General features: G+C 33.7%; 1 protein-coding gene across 14 annotated transcripts in view; it reads right to left on the bottom strand.

Moving 5' to 3' along the window:
• The window catches only part of ADGRL3 (adhesion G protein-coupled receptor L3), a 784,802-nt gene that overhangs the window by 46,872 nt on the left and 715,196 nt on the right, over window positions 1-22,734 (bottom strand). For all 14 annotated transcript variants that reach the window (XM_058547158.1, XM_058547157.1, XM_058547171.1 and 11 more), the window contains one exon: window positions 1,288-1,456. In XM_058547158.1, the coding sequence (XP_058403141.1) occupies window positions 1,288-1,456 (169 nt within the window). The remainder of the gene's footprint in view (window positions 1-1,287; window positions 1,457-22,734) is intronic.

Genomic DNA, 22,734 nt, shown 5'->3' with positions numbered 1-22,734 from the left:
TTAATTCTAATCCATTAGACTAGAATCTATTCATTCTAATATAACTCTTTTCTGTAACCTGCATTTATAGGCCTGAGTCATCATTACTTTTCTAGCCTGTATTTATGATCATGTCAATACATTTTTGATACCTATCAACACATAAAATTGAAACAGAATAAAATTAGAGTCATCTTGACAAGTGGACACCCTTCTCAACTTTTATTTCAGGTCCCATCAGTCTCTCAAACCAAATATCACAGCGCAAGATATCTTTACTTTTCATTTTCTTTGTTTTCCAAAGAAAATTTTAGGTCTTGTTGTTTTCTTCTTAGAAAAAATATTCACATTTTGACATTTTATTTTCAAAGCCATTTCTCAATATCTCATAATTATTATTATTACCTCCATGTTACACATGAGAAATCTGGGGCAAGGCAAGGTTAATTAACTTGCCCAAAGTCACATAAGCCTTTAAGTGGAGGAAGTAGGATTCGAACCCAGACAGTCTTGGCTCAGTGGTCTATGTGATCGGAACTATAACAATCCCATCTTTAATAGATTTAAAAAGTATTAGATGAGAAAATCAATCGTGAGATTTAAGAAAAAAATGTAATAAAAGTATTTAGTTGTTAAAATTAACTCTGAAGATGAATATTTTAGGTCTTGGTGGATGTGAAGAATCACAAAAATAGGCCATTATAAAAAAATTAAATATTGCATTCTAATCACCCAACTCATAGATTTAATAAAAGATGCTTTTAAAGAAAAGAAGTACAGAGACCATGACTAAGTATGCCATCATTCATTCAAAAAACATTAACATGTTATTTTATCATAAAATGTTTAGACATTTATATTTTCTAGTATATATAAACTAATTTTTAAAGAAACAGAAAAATATGTATTTCCTATGCCATACCAATATATATAGATATAGATATATAGAGATATATATCTGTCTCATGCCTCCATAACATCTTAGAAAAGCTTCCTCCTAAAACACAAATTCCATGTATGTATGAATAAAAATATTAAAGACTATAAGGTCAAGTCTACAAGAATATAATTTTTATGCATTGTCCAAATCAGAAAAAACTTTGATTCTGTTTTTTGGTGTTAAATACATTAACCCACTATTATGCTTGTATTTTGTGTCTGTTTTGTTTTTACTATTATAAAAATGAAATCAATGAAGTTATATATTTATTTCTTAGAAACAAACATATCAAGAATGATTTATGCTATGGTTGCTTTGCTATCATGCGATGTATGCCATTTATGCTTGAATAGAGAATTCTAGCTTACCTTCTTTTGTAGGACACAGTGGAAAATGAATATAAACATTCCCTGTAGAGAATTGAAAATAGTGAAGAGATACGCCATGATGACTGTGCTTTCATTAATATACATGAGTCCAAAGGCCCAGGTCAATCCTAACAGGCAGAGAAGAGCTATTGCACCTATAACCCATGACCTGTAGAGAGAAGAGAAAATTAAGGGTTATCAAATAATTGGTCTTTAATTAACACAATAATATCATATGAACAATACTGACACTGAAAAGAATGTTACAGTAAGTTTCATTGACAGAAAACGTAAGACAGGTGGTATAAGTACTTTAAGATTTTAATGGAGACTACAAGTTTTCAAGCTTGAGGAGATACACATGAATGAAAATATTATGAACACAGAAATTCATTTAAGCAAAAGCAGATTTATCCTATTAAATTATTCATGTATTTGCAGCACATATGCAAATGATATGGAGATGTAATTATGGTAAATGGCAAGGGAGGAAAAAGTCTACAAAGCTATGTTAGTCTCTGCTGGTCTCATTGGTATAATAACATTTGTCTGATTGGACTGTCTCCATTAGTGCTTCATCTGATACACGTTTACCCCATTTTTCCAAATTTCCTTTTTTTCCATAAAAAATTTAGTGTTTACTAACAAAAACAGAACTCATATTAGAAGGAATCAGTATATGGAATACATGTATAAATTTTAAAAGTTCTATTTGGCTCATTCTATAGTTACATAGAATAGGTATGAGATACAGTGGATGGAAAAAAATACTTCCATTCTTGATCATGATCTACTTTCTTTCAGCCTTTGATTCCGGTCTTCTAGGTTATATTGGGCTAGACTTTGTAAATGAGTCAATTGGCAGCTTTGTTGAAAAGAGGCTTAAAGACTCAGGGCACCTTCATCTCTTTGAAGTGTCTGTAAACTCAAGGGAGAAAATGAAGCTGAGAATGGGGATGGAGTGGTATGAACAAAGTAGTCTAGAACGGAAGACAAATTCTCACTCTCACTCCATTCTCTTAGTGTCCACCAAGCTGCCATTCGCAATAGTAATAAACGGGTGACAAAAGTCCATATATTTGTGGTTATGTGTTACGTATTTACTATCAACATAAAAAGAATCTTTCCTATAGACGGGAATCCAATAATTGAAAATGGAATCCTTCTCAACTCCTCTTTAAGTATATAGGAGAAGAGGACCAAACCAGTCTAGATCTTTTTACACTCATGAATCTACACTTTCCTTTCCCAGCACACCTTCCTTGAACAGGGTAAACTACTATTTCTTTTTAGCAGACTATTATCCTCCAATTACATTGTCTAAGAAGAAATATTTATGGGGATTAAAACATTGCAACGTAAAGGGAAAAAAAATCACATATGTTTACCATAATCTCAAGGTGGGTTAAATAAAGTTTTCAGAGAGAATTCCATCTCAGAAAAGACATGGTCCCAAAGTACTCAATTATTGGTAAAATTAATCTCAAATATTTACTATTTTTCTTCTACAACCATTAGCCACTATACTTCAGATTTAAATATCCACTAAATTTAACATGTTTAATTTGAAACATTTTCTTGAATAAAGAATCCCTAAAGGAGGCTTGCTATTGTATGTACATGTTTGTTTATATGAATTAGAAAACATCTCAGATGTGAATATTTTATTCTACAATTAATTCAGAAATATGAGAACTTTCAAGGTAAAGCTCTCAGCTTCTCACAGACACTGGAAAAAGGAAAAATGGGAAGAATTGTCATTAAACCAAGGCAAAATTGCTATTTATATTTAGAAATAAAATGATAGGATAAAATACTGAAGTCAGCTATTAACCACTAGAAAACACATGATGGGCCCAAGAGATGCTGATATAAAACTGCAATGAGCCCAATTTCTAAAGAAAAAAATAAGCAAAAGCATGAAGAAGTAAATGAAATGGTATTGGAGAAAATGAAAACAAAGGACTCTTCACCAGAAGAACAAACTGAAAGTCTAGAGCAAGGTCACCCATAGGTTGCCAATCTTAAGTTTATTGTTGCAGGACATGTAACTTTAAAGTGTACAAAGGAAAAAAGCACAAATATTAACATTTACGTTTATTCTTATTAGATTAGTACAGACTTGTAGCTTTGTTTCAGAAATTTAAAAGATGTATTCATCAACAATGAGATCATTAATCAAGTGACATGTGTCACATCTGAAAGACATCATTTTGTATAAGTAGAATTTAATTTTTGAAGGAGGCATTTTTTTCCCTTTTTGGATATTTAACATAGAAATTCATTAATGTTAATTGCAATTGGGTAGTTTCAGACCCATGAGATCATTTTGAAGATATACCGCTAAATCACAAAATAATTTTAGATGAATGATGTCCAAACAAACAACAGAAATGAGGACCTATGCAGCACAGAGGAACACATCACAATGAAAGGAGAAAGCTATTAACAGCGAAACAAGTCTGTACCACATGCAGTTGCTATTACTGTGGCACTGAGTTCAGGTGATATCCAATTAAAAGAGGTGAAGCAGAATTTTTTTGGCAATACACCTGCAGCATATTTATTTGCACAGAAGTTGTATGCCTGATTATTTTCCTGCACAGTTTGCTCTTCTGCCTCAATGTGAATGACAGAAGCTCTAATGATTTTTCAGTACTGATCTGACAGCTGGTTCATGGGACCACACTGATAAATGGGATTTATCAGCCATTCAGGTCATTCTTACTTGATGAAGGGTCTGTTATCCTCATAGCTAAAGAATGCATAGACATAAAGACAAGAACACCAACATTAGCATTTTATGACAAAGAATTTCATATGAAAAATATTCTCCTGGTCCCCAAAGGCCTCTGTCCCCCACCTCCCTATGAGGAATCATAACCTTCCCTTTATATCCAGAAGGTAAATCCTGAAATGACCATGAGAACTTAAATAACAAGGAATAAAATCAATTTTACAATACTGCCATATCCCTTATGAGACTAAAAAATTCCATTTTTTCATCATGTGTTCATATTACTTGTGCCTTGACAGAGACATTTATTTCTTAGAGATTACATTTCTCTAGAGAATGAGAAATCTTATGAGCAATCTGGAAAAGGCTTGGGGGCATACTTAAAATGACAGATTTCGTGTCACCTAAAGGTATCCTTATTCTGCAATATTAGTAGGTAAGATTACTTAATTATGGACAGTACACTTCTAAGTAATTTTAACTTGCAAGTGATTGACCTGAGTTAAATCAGAACATTATAGCCCTTTGAAAATAATCAATCCTGACTACTTTAAAATTCTTTCTGTTAGTGTACCGAGAAAAAAATTTGAATAATCTTTCATAGTAATAGGAGCAAACATACAGCACCAGTTCATTATCACTTACATTTACTAATTAATTTAGTATCATTCCAATAAAATAAGATCCCAGTGCCAAGTTAGTAAAGATAAGTTAGGGAATATTTTGGATCATCTTTTTACAAACATAGTTGCAGCCCAGTGAATTGTGATAGGACAGAAAAGGAAGAGAAGCTGTCTGCTCTTTTCTCTTACCTCCTGCCAGAGGCAATAGTTTCTGATATTATGCATACATAGATAAAGCTCTTAGAAAGGCCCGAATTGTGATGCCTTTTGAATAAAGAGAACTACTAATGAAAAACCTCTCTCTCCAGAATGCTGAAAGAGTAAAGAATGGAGTGAGAGCCTGGGATTTGAAGCCAGTTTGCCTGGGGTTTACATCCTAGCTCAGCCATTTACTAGCTATTTGATCTTAGGCAAAAATTAATTAACCTGTGGTTGTGTCAGTTTATACATCTATAAAACGGCGATAATTATAAGTTTCTTATGATAATGAAATGATATATTATGTATAAAGTGCTTAGAACAGTGCCTGACACATATTGTGTTTAGTATTTACATAGTTATTATTAGACTATTTAAAGCTAGACAGTCAGACTGAAAATACAGAATTTCTTACCCAAAGAATAAAACACCAAATAATAAATGTTGAGTAGTTAAATTCATTTGAGGACATTTCAGGAGTAATATTATGCAGTAAAATATATGTGGCAGAAATAAGTTTGTAGATGGAGGAGAGAGGGACTAACTGTGCTGTCTAATATGGCGACTACTGGTCATATAGGTTTATTTAAATTTAAATTCATTAAAATGAAATAAAGTTTAAAATTCAGCTCCTTAGTCACACTAGTCACATAACAAGGGCTCAAAAGCTTCAACAGCTGCCATATTGGACAATACAGTTCTAGAACATTCTGTCTTCACAGAAAGTTCTATTGGACAGTGCTGGACTAGGACATTCAAAGGGAGTTTTAAGCCAAGAAGTGGAATTCCAAGAGATATTTAAATAATGCCATGGATGTGTGAAGAGATGTGTGAAAGATAAAGACAGAAAAATTTCTAAGAATTAATCCTATTTAATAGTTGTGAACTATGCCTTCAAAGAAAATCCTGTATTTACATTAACATTCAAAAGTTATAAAATGTAATAATATAATATTTATTCCATTACATGCATTCCCACTGTATCAGTATATTCCATCTGTGATGCCAAGTTCATGATTAGAATGACTCTATCTTAATTTGTGTAGTACAACATCAAGTAAAGAAATTTACAGAGGTTGGCATATAGAAATATATGCAAAAATGCTCTACAAAATTGTACTAAGCTATCTACATGTTTCAAAAAATAAAATACAAAACTGGCACTATAATTGCTGGAATGAGATATTTTGCCTTTAATGTGAAATATCAAAAAGAGAGCTATAGGGTGCAATTCAGCAGTTTTTGTTGGCAGTTGTGGGGATCAACCAGTTGCTGCACTCAATAACAAAGACTGTCATTCCAGCTTCACTTACAGTTAGCTATAGCCATGCGTTTAAATAGCGTGCAGTGCAATGTGAACAGAAGTGAACTGTGACATTTCTGGGTCTTGCCAATTAAAGGATTGGAATTGGGCTTCCCTTGACCATTTTTCCCTCCCTGTTTGCTAAGAGAAAGTGGCAGTAGAGCCTCAGACCCAGAAACGGAAGCTGTTTATCATTGTGGAGCTGCCGTATTAGATTTAGATCACCTACTTCTAGCTCTTATCTAATAAGTTTAAGCCACTATATTTTAGAGTATTTCTTTACAGTGGCTTAACCTGTACAATAATTAATAAAGCATTTAATTTGTATCTTTTAGCTATAAGAATTCCCAGTTTATATTCAATATAGAAATTCACGCTAATGGATGAAGTACCATTCATTAATTTTGCTTCCAGAATGACCTAAATAATATACAATGGTTCAAGATTAAAAATCACTAAAGATTACCTATAATAGGTCAGTGCCTTCCATCATTTTGTCAGATATTCTATTCGCTTAGAAAATCTAGTTTTAGAATGTCTCTCCACCAAATCCAAATTAAATTGATGGTAATGTTGCTACCAGTTATGGTGGGAAAGCCATATGCTATTAACTCAATTTTTCTATTCTAAAAAACGTATCTACAAAAGTAGTTTGTAAAGCTGAATAATTTTCATTCTGATTTACCAATGAAAGTAGATTGAAACAAAATCTCATTCCAATTTGTAATGATTAAAACAATTTCACTGCAGTTATTTTAAGGTTTTATGAAAATATGGACACAAAGGCCTAAGATGCTCTTGGCAGATGCTAACAGGAACTTACAGGTTATCTTATAATGTAAAGTGGAGACTTATTGAAAATGAAGTAAAATATCGTGAACATACAATTTTCAGGAAATAAATAAGAAGACCATCCTTTCTTCAGTAAAAACATTTTTCTTTCACCATTTTATTTTATTCTTACTAACATCTAAAATTGAAAACTTTATTTAAATATTAATGTCATAAAATTATCTTTAGAAGTGATCATTAGAATCAAGATTGGAATTTTTAGGGTTCTCTGCACAGATTGATAATAATTATGCATATATTTATATATTCTCTAATAATTCCAAAGCACACAAAAGGGCTATTAAAATCTAGCCCCAAGGAAGTTTAGCTCAAAATACATCTTCAAGAGGACAGATTTCTTAACCAAAACATCAACTTATAAATCAATGCTATGATGTAATGACTCATAATATAGTGTATCAGTAATAGACAGATGATGAAGGAACAGACACAACATGAACGAATCAAGTTAGTTATAGGATATTCTTTCTCTGACTTCAAGAATTCAAAATTGAATATTGTTTTTTGACAAAATTTTGAAAGGAAATATTATCTAAAATCCAAGATATAAAGGAGATCAATTCTTTAAAACTTCCCCTTCTATTATATTTAGATAGACAGTAATTTTTAAAAATAGCAGAATGGGTAAGGGTTGGTGTGAAAGAAGATGGAGTGATGGGAGGCATATTTGTGAATTTAATCCCCAAGCCAAAAGATCTGGTCACTGATAAGTCACAATAGGTAAAGGAAAATGAATGGCTTAGGCAGAATTGTTGATCCCATCAACTTCAAGATTAAGACATTCTGGAATTGTTGGAGACTTAGCTAATTGGTGTTCGTAATGAAGTGAATGGTCAATACTAAAAACGAGAGCTATCATGAGGTATATAGCTATCCTGATTAGTATCCCAGTATTTCCATGGTCAGTATCCAGCTGAATTTACTTTTCCTGACATAAAACTAATTATATCAAAAGAATGAAGACCTTTCCCCTTGAATTTGGTTTGGGTTACTGTAGGAATGATAATGGTAATGTGAGTGAGTTTCTCAAGATAAAAGTTTTCTTCATTCTTCACAGAAGAAAAAAAAGGTAATAAATACTTATGTATCTGTCTGTTGAGTGGGCTTTCCCTATTGCCCTTCGATCAACAACAAGGTTCCCAAACTGAGGACTAGGAGGATTCAGTTACCCACATTCTAAAAGGAGCCAGCAGCAACCCAACCTAATAGACTCCACTTAGAGGTGATCTCTGAGAACTGCTTTGCCACACTACCAATCCAGGGGTTCCCAGTCTTTAAAACTAGAAGGCCTTTTAGGATTGCAATGTTCACAGAATACATGAAACAGTAGAAAGAGGAAGGAAAGAAACACCTTTACTTATATTAATCCCCTAGCCACAAATCTTAGCAAGCAATGGAGGAAGTATGTTTTAAATGAGATATGTTATTCAAGTTTTAAATTGCGTAGACATTTAATAATCAGAATAGACTGGCAAAGTAGCAACATCTGTCTAAGATAGCATTGATATATGCTACCAGTGGTTAATGGATATTTAAGATAGCCTATGTGAAGAGTAGTGATCAGAGAAAAATCTAAACATTTCACGTTTATACCTCACTGTGTTGAAAATGCTGCATCAACTAGTAATACTTATGACAGAAATTTTGACTGCTTTATATTTCTTTCAAATGTATTTTATATTAGTGGATTATACCATCCTAGAATTATATTATTATATTCAATTCTATCTTTTTTTAACCACTATAGTAAAATTAAAGGGAAAAGTCATTTAGAATGTAATTCAATATTTCTGAGTAAAATATAAAAATGTTTCATTATGGTCATATGTTTAAATCACTAAGTATTAAAGATATAAAAATTCTTAGAAAAATATGAAATTCAAATAACATAAATGTAAAATTATAAAAAACAGAGAAGATTATATTTCAAGTATGGATTTGATTGCTATTAAAGTATTACTACTAAAAGCTATATTGCTATATTTTGTTCATATGAAATTTATTAAGAGAAAAATGAAATGAACCAAATAAATAAAATAAATGGCTTAGAATATATCACAAACATTTTCATTGCCATGCCTCAATGTCCCTATAATCATACTGGAGATTTGACAGCATACACCAATACTAAATTTTTAATCACAGATTTCACCCTGCTGATGAATTGGCTAAGTCTGAAATTAGACAGAATTGAGTATAATAAATCAGGATCAATAAATATTAAATCAGTGACTGATAGAACTTTAATTATATTATCTCCAAAACTCAATGTTATGCAAATTTTTATAACTCAATATAATGTGGTCAAAAAAGTAATTTATATATGAAAGAAATTAAGGGTATCAATTATGAGAATGAATAATGAGTTATTATATTGTACCTAGACAGCTACAAACTTATTAAAATTTAGTATCGACATCTATCAGATTTATAAAAATGAATTGTTAGGTTTCATGCAAATAAGATAAAATTTTGGAATCTTACGTTGGAAGCAAATATATCACTGTATGATTATTTATTAATATTAATGTATGAAAAGTAGTGACTGAAAGCATGGACTTGCAAATCAGTCTGCCTGAGTTTGAATGCCAGCTGTGTGTTGTACTAACTCTGCAACCTTGGGCTAATTATTTAACTTCTCTGAGCCTCACAATCCTCATCTGTGAAATGGGGATAAATACAGAACTTCATAGGGCTGTTGTGTGTATTAAATAGAAAGACTTGACACTTTTTTTCAATACACACAAAAATACGCAAACACAAAATTTTAATATATAAAAATAGTATATAAATATTTGCTATTACAATTACTGTTGTGTATTGATGTTCTGACCTCAAAAAAGGGACTAAAGGGAAAAATACAAACACAGTGCTACATTAGGTTTCCTTTTAAATGTTCTGGAAATTCATATATTAGGTAGGAATCCAAAGAGGAAGAGGCAGTCACTGATCTGAAATCATCTTTAATATTTACATTTAACAAGCCTCAGGGGCCAGCCCGGTGGCATAGTGGCTGAGTTTGCGTGCTCCACTTCGGCAGCCCGGGGTTGGCAGGTTCGGATCCTGGGTGCGGACTTATACACCACTCATCGAGCCATGCTGTGGCATCACCTCACATAGAGGAATATGGGCACAGATGTTAGCTCAGGGCTAATCTTCCTCAGCAAAAAGAGGAAGATTGGCAACACATGTTAGCTAAGGGCCAATCTTCCTCACCAAAAAAAAAAAAAAGTCTCAGTTTATACAGTGTTTCATCTTAAGGTTTCTTTAGGCTTAGTAAATACTATGAATTTTTACATTCTCAATTGAAATGGGGTATATCCAGATTAATGAACATTAAAATAGAAAGCCAGAGTTCTCTGGATTATATGAGAAATCTAAATTTAACTCACAAATATATTGCACCTTCAGTGTTGAAAGTCTACTAAGTAACTGCAATGTTTCACTAAATGTAACCATTTGACCATAAAGTAAGGAATAAAAAGACATAAAATCATATGTGATATGTTCTTGAAAATTCATGAGATATATGTTCTAAAATTGGACTTCATTAATATTTTTTCTTATGATTTTTTAAAAATTTAAAAGCTTGAATAGGAAAGAAGAAATAAATGACAAGATATCTATAGAAAGAGAAATTTATATTTCTTTTCAATAATTTTTATCTTGTAATCAATGAAAACTGTGGCTTTAGTCAGTAGCATCTCAAGATCCATAAAATATTAGCAACAAGTTGACATCCTTTGTTTATTGATACTTGTAACTAAAATCACAATGTTTCCTGGCTCACTATTGGAGGGCCAATATTTTTACACTTACACTGAGTCTCAGAATTCACTGAGTCTTTAGAATATGTGACTACAGGGCTGATAAAACATTGGAAATGTAAAGTGTTGAAGTACTTTAAAGAATATATTACATACTCTCTGGATTTCTTTTTTCAACTTAGAAAATGCACAAACTTTTAAGTTAACTAAAATAAGTCAGGAAATTAATAACTTTTTGATATTCTTGCCAAATGTGTTTTGACAGGCTGAATTGCTGTTATACTCTTTCTCATACCATATGGTCTCATCACCTCTCGTTTCAACAACTTGCAACAGAAACATTCATCATATCCCTTCTGTGAATAAACACCTCATTATAAACTGCTTGTAAGAACAACTAAAACATAGAAAAAGCACAACTGAATATTTAAAACATGTCTGTACTTACTAAAGATTCCAATAAATGGAACCAAGAGAGGCACTGAAACGCAATAGGAAGCAGACATGTTTTATTTAATTTTGGACAAGTAACTAAACCTTCATAAGCCTTAGTTTACACAACTCTACAACGAATAAAATAATCTCACTAGGATCTTTTTGAGAGTTGAATAGAACCAAGGAAAGAATGGTCTATGGATCCTAGGTTATCAGTTAGTAAGAGTTATTGAAGAGAATTTGGAATTCTTGAATTGATCGTTCATATGCAACAGTGCAAGTCCACTGTAATTATCTGGTAAAGAATTTGAAGTCACCCTGCATAGAAAGTGCACAAGAACTAGTTACTTGGAAAGCGAGTAGACCTAATTAATGACCCAAGATCTCTACCACAATTTTGTTTTTAATACAGAAACACTGTACAGTGTTGTTGTTCCTAATTAAATTTGTTGCTAGGAATTTAAATATAGTCTTAAAATTATGTCAATAAGAAAAAAGTTAAGAAATGTTATAGAAATTTAAGCAATATAATAAATCAAATTTTGTTGATATATAAAAAGCTCCAAATAGCAAAATAACAAATTTTAAATTAATCACATTTTAGGCCAAAGGGTAGCCTCAATAAAGTACTAAAAATCGATATCCATCAGAATGTATTGTCTTATGATAATGAAATTAAATTAGAAATCAATAACTAACAAAATATGCATACATGCATATGAACAATTATCCATCTTCTGCTATATCTCCAAAAAAGCCTAAAGCCCCCAAATATTTTACAAATAAGTTCTATCTAATATTCAAGTAACAAATAACCCTTTTTTCATATAGGTTAGGCCTAAAAAGAAAGGAAGAAAAATTTTATGAGACAACTATAACTTACCAGGTAAGGACAGTTTAAGAGAATAAAAAATAAATTATAAGAACATTTTACTTAAGAACTTACATAAAAATCCTAAATAAGCTATTAAATAGCAAAATCGAAAGATGCATAAACATCATGATCAATTAAGATTTGTCCCAGAATGGTAAGGAATATATTAAAAAAACTTTAACAACAGATTCTGAAATTTATATGAAAGAATAATAAAAGTTCCTGAGTAGTTAAGGCAATTTTGAAAGAGACGATTGAAATGGGAGGACTCACTCCACCAGATATTAAGCAAGCTCTGGTAATAATGTGGCAATGGTACAGGAACAAAGTATATGTACATGGAACAGAAGAGCGAGCACAGAAATGGAGATTTGATGTAGGATAGTGTGGCAGCACAAATCTAGAGGAAAAGGATGGATTATTTAGCAAATGATGTTGGAAATCTGGCTCATTATATGAAGAACACAAAATGTCCTCCAAACACCTCAAAAGCACACACTATAGAGGAAAAAGTTGACGGTTTAAATTTACATATTTCTCTGTAACAAAGGCAAAATTAATAGAGACATGGCTGACTGGGAAAAGATACATGCAATGGCAAAAGCGTTCAAATTGTGTACCAGCAAGTGAAAGAGAAAGCATATAGGAAAGCTAATAGGAAAAGTGGGAAAAAATTAAAACATTTAAAAAAAGATAGAAAATCTGGTAAAAACAAATGGGCATAATCATCTTACTGATAGGGATCCTGTGAAAATTAACCGAGATGTTGCAAATTTGCTGTTTCATTATATGGCATTAATGAAAGTTACTGAATGGGAGATCTGATAATTTTAGAAACCTTTCTAAAGGCTAATGGAGCACAATGTGGTAAAGTCAAAGAAGGCAGAAAAATCAGAGAACTGCAATGACAATGACTGTTATGCAGAAAATGTGCCATTTTTAACTTATATTTGGTATATATAATATACCAATATGCAATAATGTCAATACTTTTGCTAATAAATTTTCACTTTTATGCTCATGGCTTGTTTTCTTAATCTCATAATTAAACAGTTTTAAATTATGACCTTAGACTATCGATCTCAGTTCTGGAACTGAGGATTTTTGTGTTCCCATGTTGAAGTGTCTGAAAAAAAAAAAATTCCACAGACAACATTCCAGAGTATGCCAGAATGCATACCCAAACAGCACATTTATAAAAGTGCCAGGGACTTTGATGACAGACCTTTTAAAAATACATAATTGTATGTAGTGGAAAAATCCAACAACAATGGGGACTCAGCCAAGAGAAAATTAGATTAGGAAATTTTCAAGTGTGGACTGAGCAGCTCAAGACACTTAACATTCCACTATACTGTCTGCACATTTTAATTACGAACCCAATGATTTAATATATAGTCCTTTATTTAAAGTAACTGTGACATATGCTTTCACCACTTTTAATATGAGGTAAAGGGAAAAAAATATCATTTTAAAACAAAGTAACACTCCTGTTGGAAGGCACTCTTGGAAAACAGGAGAATGAGAAAAGCTGAAGTCTGAGTGTTACCTTATTGTTGTTTTACTAAATGGGAGGATACCCTTGGAATTGGGGGAAACTGATACGCATCCAGAGCATGCTGATGAGTTTTTCAGTCTATTTGTGTCGTCTATAAACTTTGTGATGATTATTTTGCCAATCAGTGATAATCTATTTATTACCTTTAATCACAGAGCATTTTAGTCTCCTTTTATGAATTGGGATATAGTTAAACAGCCTGAGCTATGATTATAAGATTTATGTACCTTGGTATTTTCTAGAATTTGGAGAGAACATGTATGTATTTAAGTCAGAGTGTAAGTAGTGTTCTCACCCATGTAGGGGACTTTTCCACTGCCGCCAGGCAGGGACTCTATTGCCCAGGATGGTAAGTGACCATAAGAAGATAGCAGATAATGAATTTGGACAACAAAATTGCTTACAAGCTTATTCCTTCCATTTATTCTAACATTTCTTTGTATATTTCTTAATCCAATCCAACCTTCCACCATTTCTCTTCCTCCCAAAAAATTACATCCTGTCCTTTCAAACTTACAGTCCAATACCAACAAATTCCCCTATATCCTAAACTTCATCCTTGGGTGTTTCTGTTACCTTTATACTTTAAGTGAAATTGTCCCCTGCTGACAGTTGCTTTCCCTGAAGACCACAACACACTCAAATATTGCTTCTCTCATAACCTTCAGGCAGTAGAAGTGCCATTGTCAAACCATGACTTCCTCTCCGTCAAACACCCCAGCTCCTTTGAGATTCTTGCCATCAGATATTTACTAGCACCCTTTATTCCTTCTTGTTTTTGTTATCTACTAACATCTCCAGACCTCCTGTTCTTCTGTCTCTCCACTTTTTCACTATATATTACACCCTTCATGTTCATACTTTCCTCCATTGTCAGCCTAGATCCCATGACCTCTTACTTTCTTATATCCTCTTTCCCCTTTAATGATTCGAAAAAACCCCAAGCACAAATAGGTGAACATTGCTGGAGAAAAACCACACAATCCTGATTACTGAAGACACGCTAAATTCACGACAACAAGTTTTTAATGGTACTTAACAATGTTTGACAAGCAACTATATACTTTCCTAGCACATATGCTTTCCCATTCTCCATAAGGAATACTTCATGTCTTCCTTCAACCCCAAACTTCCCTCTCATCACAACACCCTCAGCTGAATACTGTCTCTTATTTCCTTGAAAAAATAGAAACCATCTGAGAAACACATTAGTGCACCGTCCATACCTCACATTCCCTTGTACAGCTCCTGAACTTATCACCCAGCTTCTTCATGCTTAGCTGCTAAAGGCTGGCCCCTGTGACCTATAGATGATTGCCCTTGCCACTAGAGCTGCTGTGCCCACACAACCAGAAGTGCCTGGGAGTTTACACTCCACTCTCAACCCCCAGCAAGCCTGTTAGTTAACTAGTAACAAGTGTGGAGGTACAACATCTCAGCTCCTTCGTCTCCAGGTTGGACACCTCTAAAATGTAATTGACACTCTAGAGCTCCCTTTGGGTTCAGAGTCAATCTGAGACTTCACCCAAAATCACAACCTTGCATAGCTTCTTCCTTTTACCTATCCTGCTTCCTTTTACTTTCTTACTGATTTCTTTTGAAAGCACTTCCTTAATAAATTGCCTGCGCTGAATCCTTGGCTCCGAGTCCACTTCCGGGAGAACTCCATCAAGAATACTGACAGAAATGTTCTCATCTTTCCAACACCAAATCTATCAACTACCTTCAACAGTACCCACACACACTGTCTTCCCTCCTCTTATAATGAAAGAAGTGCCTCTGTCCTGATAAAGCCAACATATCCACCCATATTCATGCTTCTCAGTGACTGTGCTCCTGCAATGATGGTTCTCTCTCCTGCTTCATTAATATCTCCTTCTTATTTGCTCATTCCCATCAGTAAACATACTTTAGTGTTCCTTACTTAACAAACAAACGAATCTTCTATCTAGATTCCAGAGATTCTCCAAGAATCTTGTGTGTTACCCTCTACTGAAAAATTTATCAAGAGTTTTCTATACTTGTGATCCACACATGCTCACTTCTCATTTTCTTAAAAGTCACTCTATTTAGCCTTACTTTCCCCATAACTCCACAATGCCCCTGTCACTGCCAAATCCATTGTTAACATTTTCCATCTTATCATACTTGACCACTCAGCAATATTCTACAGTTGACTGCTCCCTTCTGTTCTTGGCTTCCATGACATAATGTTTTTACGTATACCTCATTGACTGTACTCTCTGAGTCACCTTTACCAGAACATTCTTCCTGGGTGGTTTCATTCAGTAATTCACTTCAAATAAGAATAAGTCTGAAATCTCTATCTTTAATCTTGACACAGTGGCTAGGACATTGAGATTCCTGAAAATTGCATTTTGCTAGCCTAATTTTATAGTTCATAACTGAAAATTAAAATAATCACAGAATTTTAAACATGGGCCCTCAGTGATCACATAATCCAATTAATATTTGGATTTAAAGCTTCTTACACATGTCCTGAAAAGAAAATCACATGTTTTAAAATTAAAAACAATTTAATTTATTTATAGGTGTGCAATGTAATGCAACAAGGAGGATATGGTAATGGTTAAGGAAAACGGACTCTGAAGCCAGACTGCCTGTTGGAATCCTAGTGCTGGCACTAACTAGCTGTGAGGTCTTGAGGTGAGTTAATTATCCTCTTAGAAACCTCAAAGGGTTATTGCAAAGATTGAACTTACACATGTAAAGGACTTAGAATTGTGCCTAGCACATGCTAAAGCTTCAATAAATTAACTATTCATCTTATTATTTTGCACATAATTTCAAATAGACACAACACATAAAATCTCAAGTTGATGTTTGATCGAGCGCAGCAATTACAGCTGATTTAGGGGCAGAACCAGGAGTATCGTTATTTTACTTCAAAATCTATGACTAAATTTTTACTTATAGTATATGACTCAAAATATGATGTAATATTTAACTTAATATTACCCACAAAATTTTACTTTAAATATCTCCAAGAAGCATTTGAAACTTGGGTTGATCAGGATTTGGAAGCTAAAAGTCTTTTAGCTTAATATTACTCATTCAAAGTCTCTCAACACAGATTTTTAAAATCCGTAAGTTTGGTCAATTTTCAAACAAATTTATATACATATAATCATTGTAATAAATACAAATTTCAATTTAAAATAACTTGTGTCATTTTAAAGAAAGCTATGTTAGAAAAAAGTGTATTTCTAGTTGGTTCTGATTACAGAAACCAAGACAAACTTTCAAGAGACACAAGATCATGATATCACTGAGATTTCATTCATAGTTCATGCAGTCTTTGGAAGTAATGATATTTTCCACTTAAGACTTCGAAGAATTATGACCTTAAATAATCACTGGGTAAAAATTGGTTTATGTATTGAAAAACAATTTTCTTGGAAATACTTCAAATGTGATTCAAATGCCTTTATGTACATTTGGAATTTGCAGTTCCAAATCTACTCATTCCTTGTAAAATTGTTTATGAGCTGAAACTACATTAAAATAAATATGTTAAAAGTAAATGAAATTGTTTTATGATAATATTTGCAAATTTCACCCATAGTATATAAGATAGAATTAAACAACATATTATTAAACATATATACCTGTTACTGAACCTTTATTCAAATGTTTAATATCCAAGGAAAATTAATAGCATTACTTTTAAAAGATGAACAAAAAAGATAAAAACAGAATAAGTTTTTAAAATTTTTTACCTCAAAATCATAACTAGATTCTTCCATTAATTTTTAAAATGATATAAATAAAATCAATTTGAAACACTAGAATGAGTTCTATCTTGCAAAGAATTTAGAGACAAATAAATTACAGTAATTAAATGTTTCCATTTTCATAAGACTTCATTAAATTTTCATCAGGTAGCTATATCCACAGTAGCATATAAATAATAGAAAATAGACTTGATTTTAAAAATTTTTTTCAATCTTTAGACATATAGAATAACTTTCAGAAAAATGACATTCTTAGAGTGTTCTGTCACTAATATCTTTATGGACATAATGTAGGGTAAGCCATTTTTAAGAAACACTTTTTATGTGAGAACTATATCTTTACCACACCAACTTAGAAAATTCAAGATTGCCATAGTATTAAAAAAATAAATATTTGGTCCTTTTCCTTGGTCTTGGCACAGGGCTCCTAAAACCCTTGTAATCTCCTGAGTGATAACAGTGTTTTTGTATGCTAATGAGATGATTAGGGCGCAGGAGGGATAAGGAAGGTCAAGGGGGCTAAATAGCTTCAGGGCAGGGATGGTCTCCAGAAAAACCAAGCCATAATTAGAGGGTTGGAACTTTTAGCCCCACCAGCATCTATAACCCTACCTCCAAGGAGGGAAGCAGGCTGGAGATTGTGTTCAATCACTAGTGGTCAATGATTTAATCATGCCTTTGTAATGAAACCTCCATAAAAACCCCTAACATAGTTCAAGGAGCTGCTGGATTGGCAAACACTATGATGTGCTGGGAGTGTGGTGCCCGGAGAGGCCTTGAAGCTCTGCACTACATGCTCCTCCCCCTCCGCCCCATACCTTGCCCTATGCATCTCTTGCATTTGGTTGTTCCTGGGCTGTGTCCTTTGTAATAAAGCTGCAATTGTAAGAAGAGCACTTTCCTGAGTCCTGTGAGTTGTTCTAGTGAATTATGGAATCTGAGAGGTGGTTGTGGGAACCCCCAAATTTTTAGTCCTTCCGGTGGAAGTGTGGGTAGACTGGGGACCCTATTTATGGCTGCCGTCTAAAGTGGGGGGCAGTCTTGTGAAACTGAGCCCTTAAGCTGTAGGGTCTACTCGAACTGTAGGAGGTAGTGTCAGAATTGAACTGAATTGTTGGACACTTAGTAGGTGTTAGAGAATCCATTGGTGTGTGGAAAAACAACACTTATTTGGTGCCAGAAAGTATCACACAAGTGCATAAAAAAGAACATTTTAAATTACACGTAATGTTAGCACTACAAGGTGACCATTTTAACTTTTTAGTACATTTCCATTTATTCTTTTTTCTGCATATATGAAACCGGCAAACAGCCATTGTTGATTAAGCAGCTAGTAACTACGGGGGATTGGAATTTGCCAGCTCAGAATATGTCTCTGCCTGAATGACATTTTGGGCCCCACCCCCGCTAACTAACCAAGGGAGTTTGGGATGGGAGGCCTGCCCCCAGAATAGGCCATCACCATAGACATCTCCGGTGTCTGGGTGGGTCCGTGCTAAGCCCATTCTTAGTTCTGGTTACCCTTTATGAGAGACATTTACATTTGAAAAGAAAATCTCTGTCTGTAAAGGTATCTTCTTCCCTGTCCCAGGAAGAGGGGGGGATGGCCTTACCTAGCAACTTATCAGAACAGAAGATGAGGACTTAAATCTGCATGATAAACTTACCCATTGTTAACTGTGCTGTTTAGGTAATATGCTACCTGACTCCCACTAGGTTCCCCCTGGAGTCCAAGTCCCCATGGTAATGGATGTTTGAGCTATTTATTTTCAGGAACTGAATCCCTTGTCCACTTCAGTCCGGATTGAGACCACCAACCCATCAACTGGGCCCTTTTGACGGCAAGAGGTTGGAACTCCACCCTCAGGGCATGCTAATGTCACCATTCTGTGAACATGTGTCCTAGGAGGAGGCATAAAGGCTGAGGCATAAAGGCTGACTACGCTTGCACAGATCATCAATTACCTCATCTCTCCTCACCTCCAATCATTTCAGACCACCTTGCCCTCTTCCCCATAAATACTGCTGAGTCCCTATTTTCGGGGAGGCAGATTTGAGACTGGTTCTCCCATTTTCCTCACTTGGCTGCCTTGTGATTAAACCCTCTCTCTCTCTGCAATCTCATCGTCTTGGTGATTGGCTTTCTGGGCGGCAGACAAAAATTGACCCGGTGCGGTAACAGGTATAAATATTTATTTCTGAGAAATAAGAATGTTCATTTTATATCCCAAAAGGCATATGAGCACACAGCTATCCTATAAAGTATGCTTAATAAAGTTTGATAATATATAGCTTTGTATTTTATTTTCAGGAAGACAGCTAAATAAAAGTTTGTTTCCAAGATATCAAAATGTGTACCTTATTTCTTCAAGGAAAAGGAATTTTGTTGCATAAATAATTTTTATTGATGATTAATTCTTCTCCAAATTGTATAACCTATTTATTTTGTTTCTTAAACTCATGAAATTACACATAAAAGTTATTAAATATGTTCAAAACATAACAGATTTTTACTTGTTAATAAAGTATTTGGACATTTACATTTTATAGAAAGTATATAATATATATAGTATAAATAGTATACATAATATACATACATACACGTATCTATACATACATATAGATATTGATAGATTTTATAAGCAGAATATTAATTTTATAACAAGTATATATATTAATATATATATTAATATAAAGGGGAAAAATAGAGAATTAAAACAATCTTGTAATAATATTGTATTTTTCAAGATTATACAGGTTTCTTTCCAGGTAGATGAATGTTTCTGAACACAATGAGTACTTAGTACTTATGAGTCATCATAATTTATTGCATTACTTTAAAAGAAAACATCTGTTGGTTAATAAGTTAGCAGAACTTAGTCATAATTTCATCACATAAAGGATGAACTGTCTTGTCTGTTCTCCTTCTTATCTAAGACTGGCCTTCATTTGTACATTAGACCTCATCCTCCCTTGCCTACTCAGATGCAGGTATCATGCAATTTCCCCCTTTTTTGCCAGCACCAGCTAATTGTCCATTCTTACCAGATTAAAAAGAAGAGGCTGTAACATCTCTCATGCTTAAAAACTAACCAATCAATTAAACAAAAAAACTCCCTTGACCCAACATTTACCTCCAGCTACTATGTTTCTCAGCTCTCATTTACAGAAAATGATCTGAAAAAAGTTGTCTTTACATGTGGTTTTTAACTTCTCTCTTCCTATTCTCTCCTCAACCCACCGTAATAAGGCTTCATCAAATACTCTGCCAAAACAGCTTTTGTCAGATTCACAAGGACCTCCATGTTGCTAAATCCAGTGGTCATATCTAAGTCCCCATTTTAATTGAAATGCTTGATTCACCTCGCTTCCAGGATCTCTAGCTTTCTTCCTATCTCACTAGCTGCTCTTTCTAAATCTACTTTGCAGGCTCTACAGTTCCAAGATCTCTAAAAGAGTGACCCAGGGTTTCAGTCCCTGGTACTCTTATTTTATGTGTCTACCCTCAATTCCTTTATTTTACCCAGTCTCATGGGTTTAAAATAAAATCTACCTTGACCCATTCTTCTAAGATTGTAGCCAGTACCCACATTCCTACCTAGAGGAGTGGCCAAGGGGAAGCTGTTTGTGGGAAGAATAGACAGAGCTTGGATGTGCCAGCTGGAGTGACCGCATAACTGCGTGTGAGGCCCTACGTGATACGGGATGAAACTGAGGGTAGGAAGAGAAGGAAGATGGGTAGCGAGCCAGGCGCCACATTCTAGCATGGAATTCCAAGAAGCCAAAGGATTCTAAATTCAATCATGGTCTTCTAGGTGGTTTTCAAGGTGTATTTGTCAGAGGAGGAGGTTAGGACATGTTTTATTTATCATTTTGACTCCAAATTTAAATCTCCAGCTTTCATTATTCCAACTGCCTACTCAACATCCACATTGCAATGTTTAGCAAGTGTTTCAAAGTTATGTTACAAAAAAAAAAACGCTCCTGATCAACCCCTAATGTGTTTTTTCTACAGTTTTCCACACCTCAGTAATAACAACTCACCCTTCCAGTACCCCAAGCCAAAAATCTTGGAATCACACTCCACTCCTTCCTGTTATAGCCTACATAAAATAAATTAGCAAATTCTATAAGTTCTATCTTCAAACATATCCAAAATTTTATCACTTTTCACTTATTGAATAAATTAATGAATATTTAAAGGATAAAAATCGAATCAAAGTTAATACATTAAAAACTAAATGAAGTATGTGGATAATGTGGAACACAAATGTTATTTAGTTACAATTATTCTCTGATTTCTTCCACTCTTACAAAAATTTGCACTTAAGTATTTTGGGGCAAAAACTATAGTCTTATGAAAAAAATTCCGATTACCAAGTTTTCCCAAAGTCTGACTGCATATTTCACGTAGGATACAAAGGAAATCTGAGTCCAAGCCACATACAAAGAAAAAGGAGCTGCTAATTTTTATGTTTTTATTATAAAAAAGAATTACTTTTCCTTTAGGTAGCCTTTCAGGCTTTCTCATTCTCAGACTGCAACTGACACTTCTAAATCTGACATAAACCTAATTATTTTGAGGAAAGGTGAAACTATTATTGATCTCAAGGTATAATGCATAACAGTTCCAGTGTGCCAGTGACAGTCATCCTTCAAACTGTTTTTCTCAAATGTCAGCTCTCAGCTTATGAAGTACACCAAACACAGTGATGCATAAAACACCTGGTTCCTAGAAAGATCATATGGGGGTTTGAATACATTTTAAAGAAAAAGCCTAAAAAACGAGACTAACCCTTTTACATTTCAGAAAACCTAAAACTATAGCCTAAAATGCATGATACAGAAGTGATTGTTAAATGCTTTTAAATGCTGAAATTAAGTTAACCAGCAAAGGACTAACTACTACCTAAGGAAGGTCTGAACTTGTTTGAAGGAATCTAGTGGTGTCACAACAATACACAGAGCGCCAAACAGTGTTGTTTGGATGGCATTTCTCTTCAAACACACCTGGATCATTTATGATAATGTTATGGCATATTTCCAGTGATGTTTAACCACAGACCAAGGAAATGGAGGAAGACTGGGAAAAATGAGATAACAGATGATATTCCTTTCAGAATTTTCTCAAAAGTTATTTTATCTTATTACATGAATAAAATAAATCAATTATTGGTTCTGATTCTTTTGAAGAACAAGTGTTCATGGTGTATATGGGCATAGGGAAGTATATTTGATAAAAAACATTTGGTAAAACACTCTTCCGTATAGTGCGTTGACCTAGTAATCTTACAAGAGAGGTGACAGTTTATAAACACAACATCTCTAAATATTCAAAATAATTA

Source organism: Diceros bicornis, chromosome 8, assembly GCF_020826845.1.
Source record: "Diceros bicornis minor isolate mBicDic1 chromosome 8, mDicBic1.mat.cur, whole genome shotgun sequence".
In the NCBI taxonomy this organism is placed as follows: Eukaryota; Metazoa; Chordata; class Mammalia; order Perissodactyla; family Rhinocerotidae; genus Diceros; species Diceros bicornis.
This window is presented reverse-complemented; position numbering and strand designations above follow the sequence as displayed.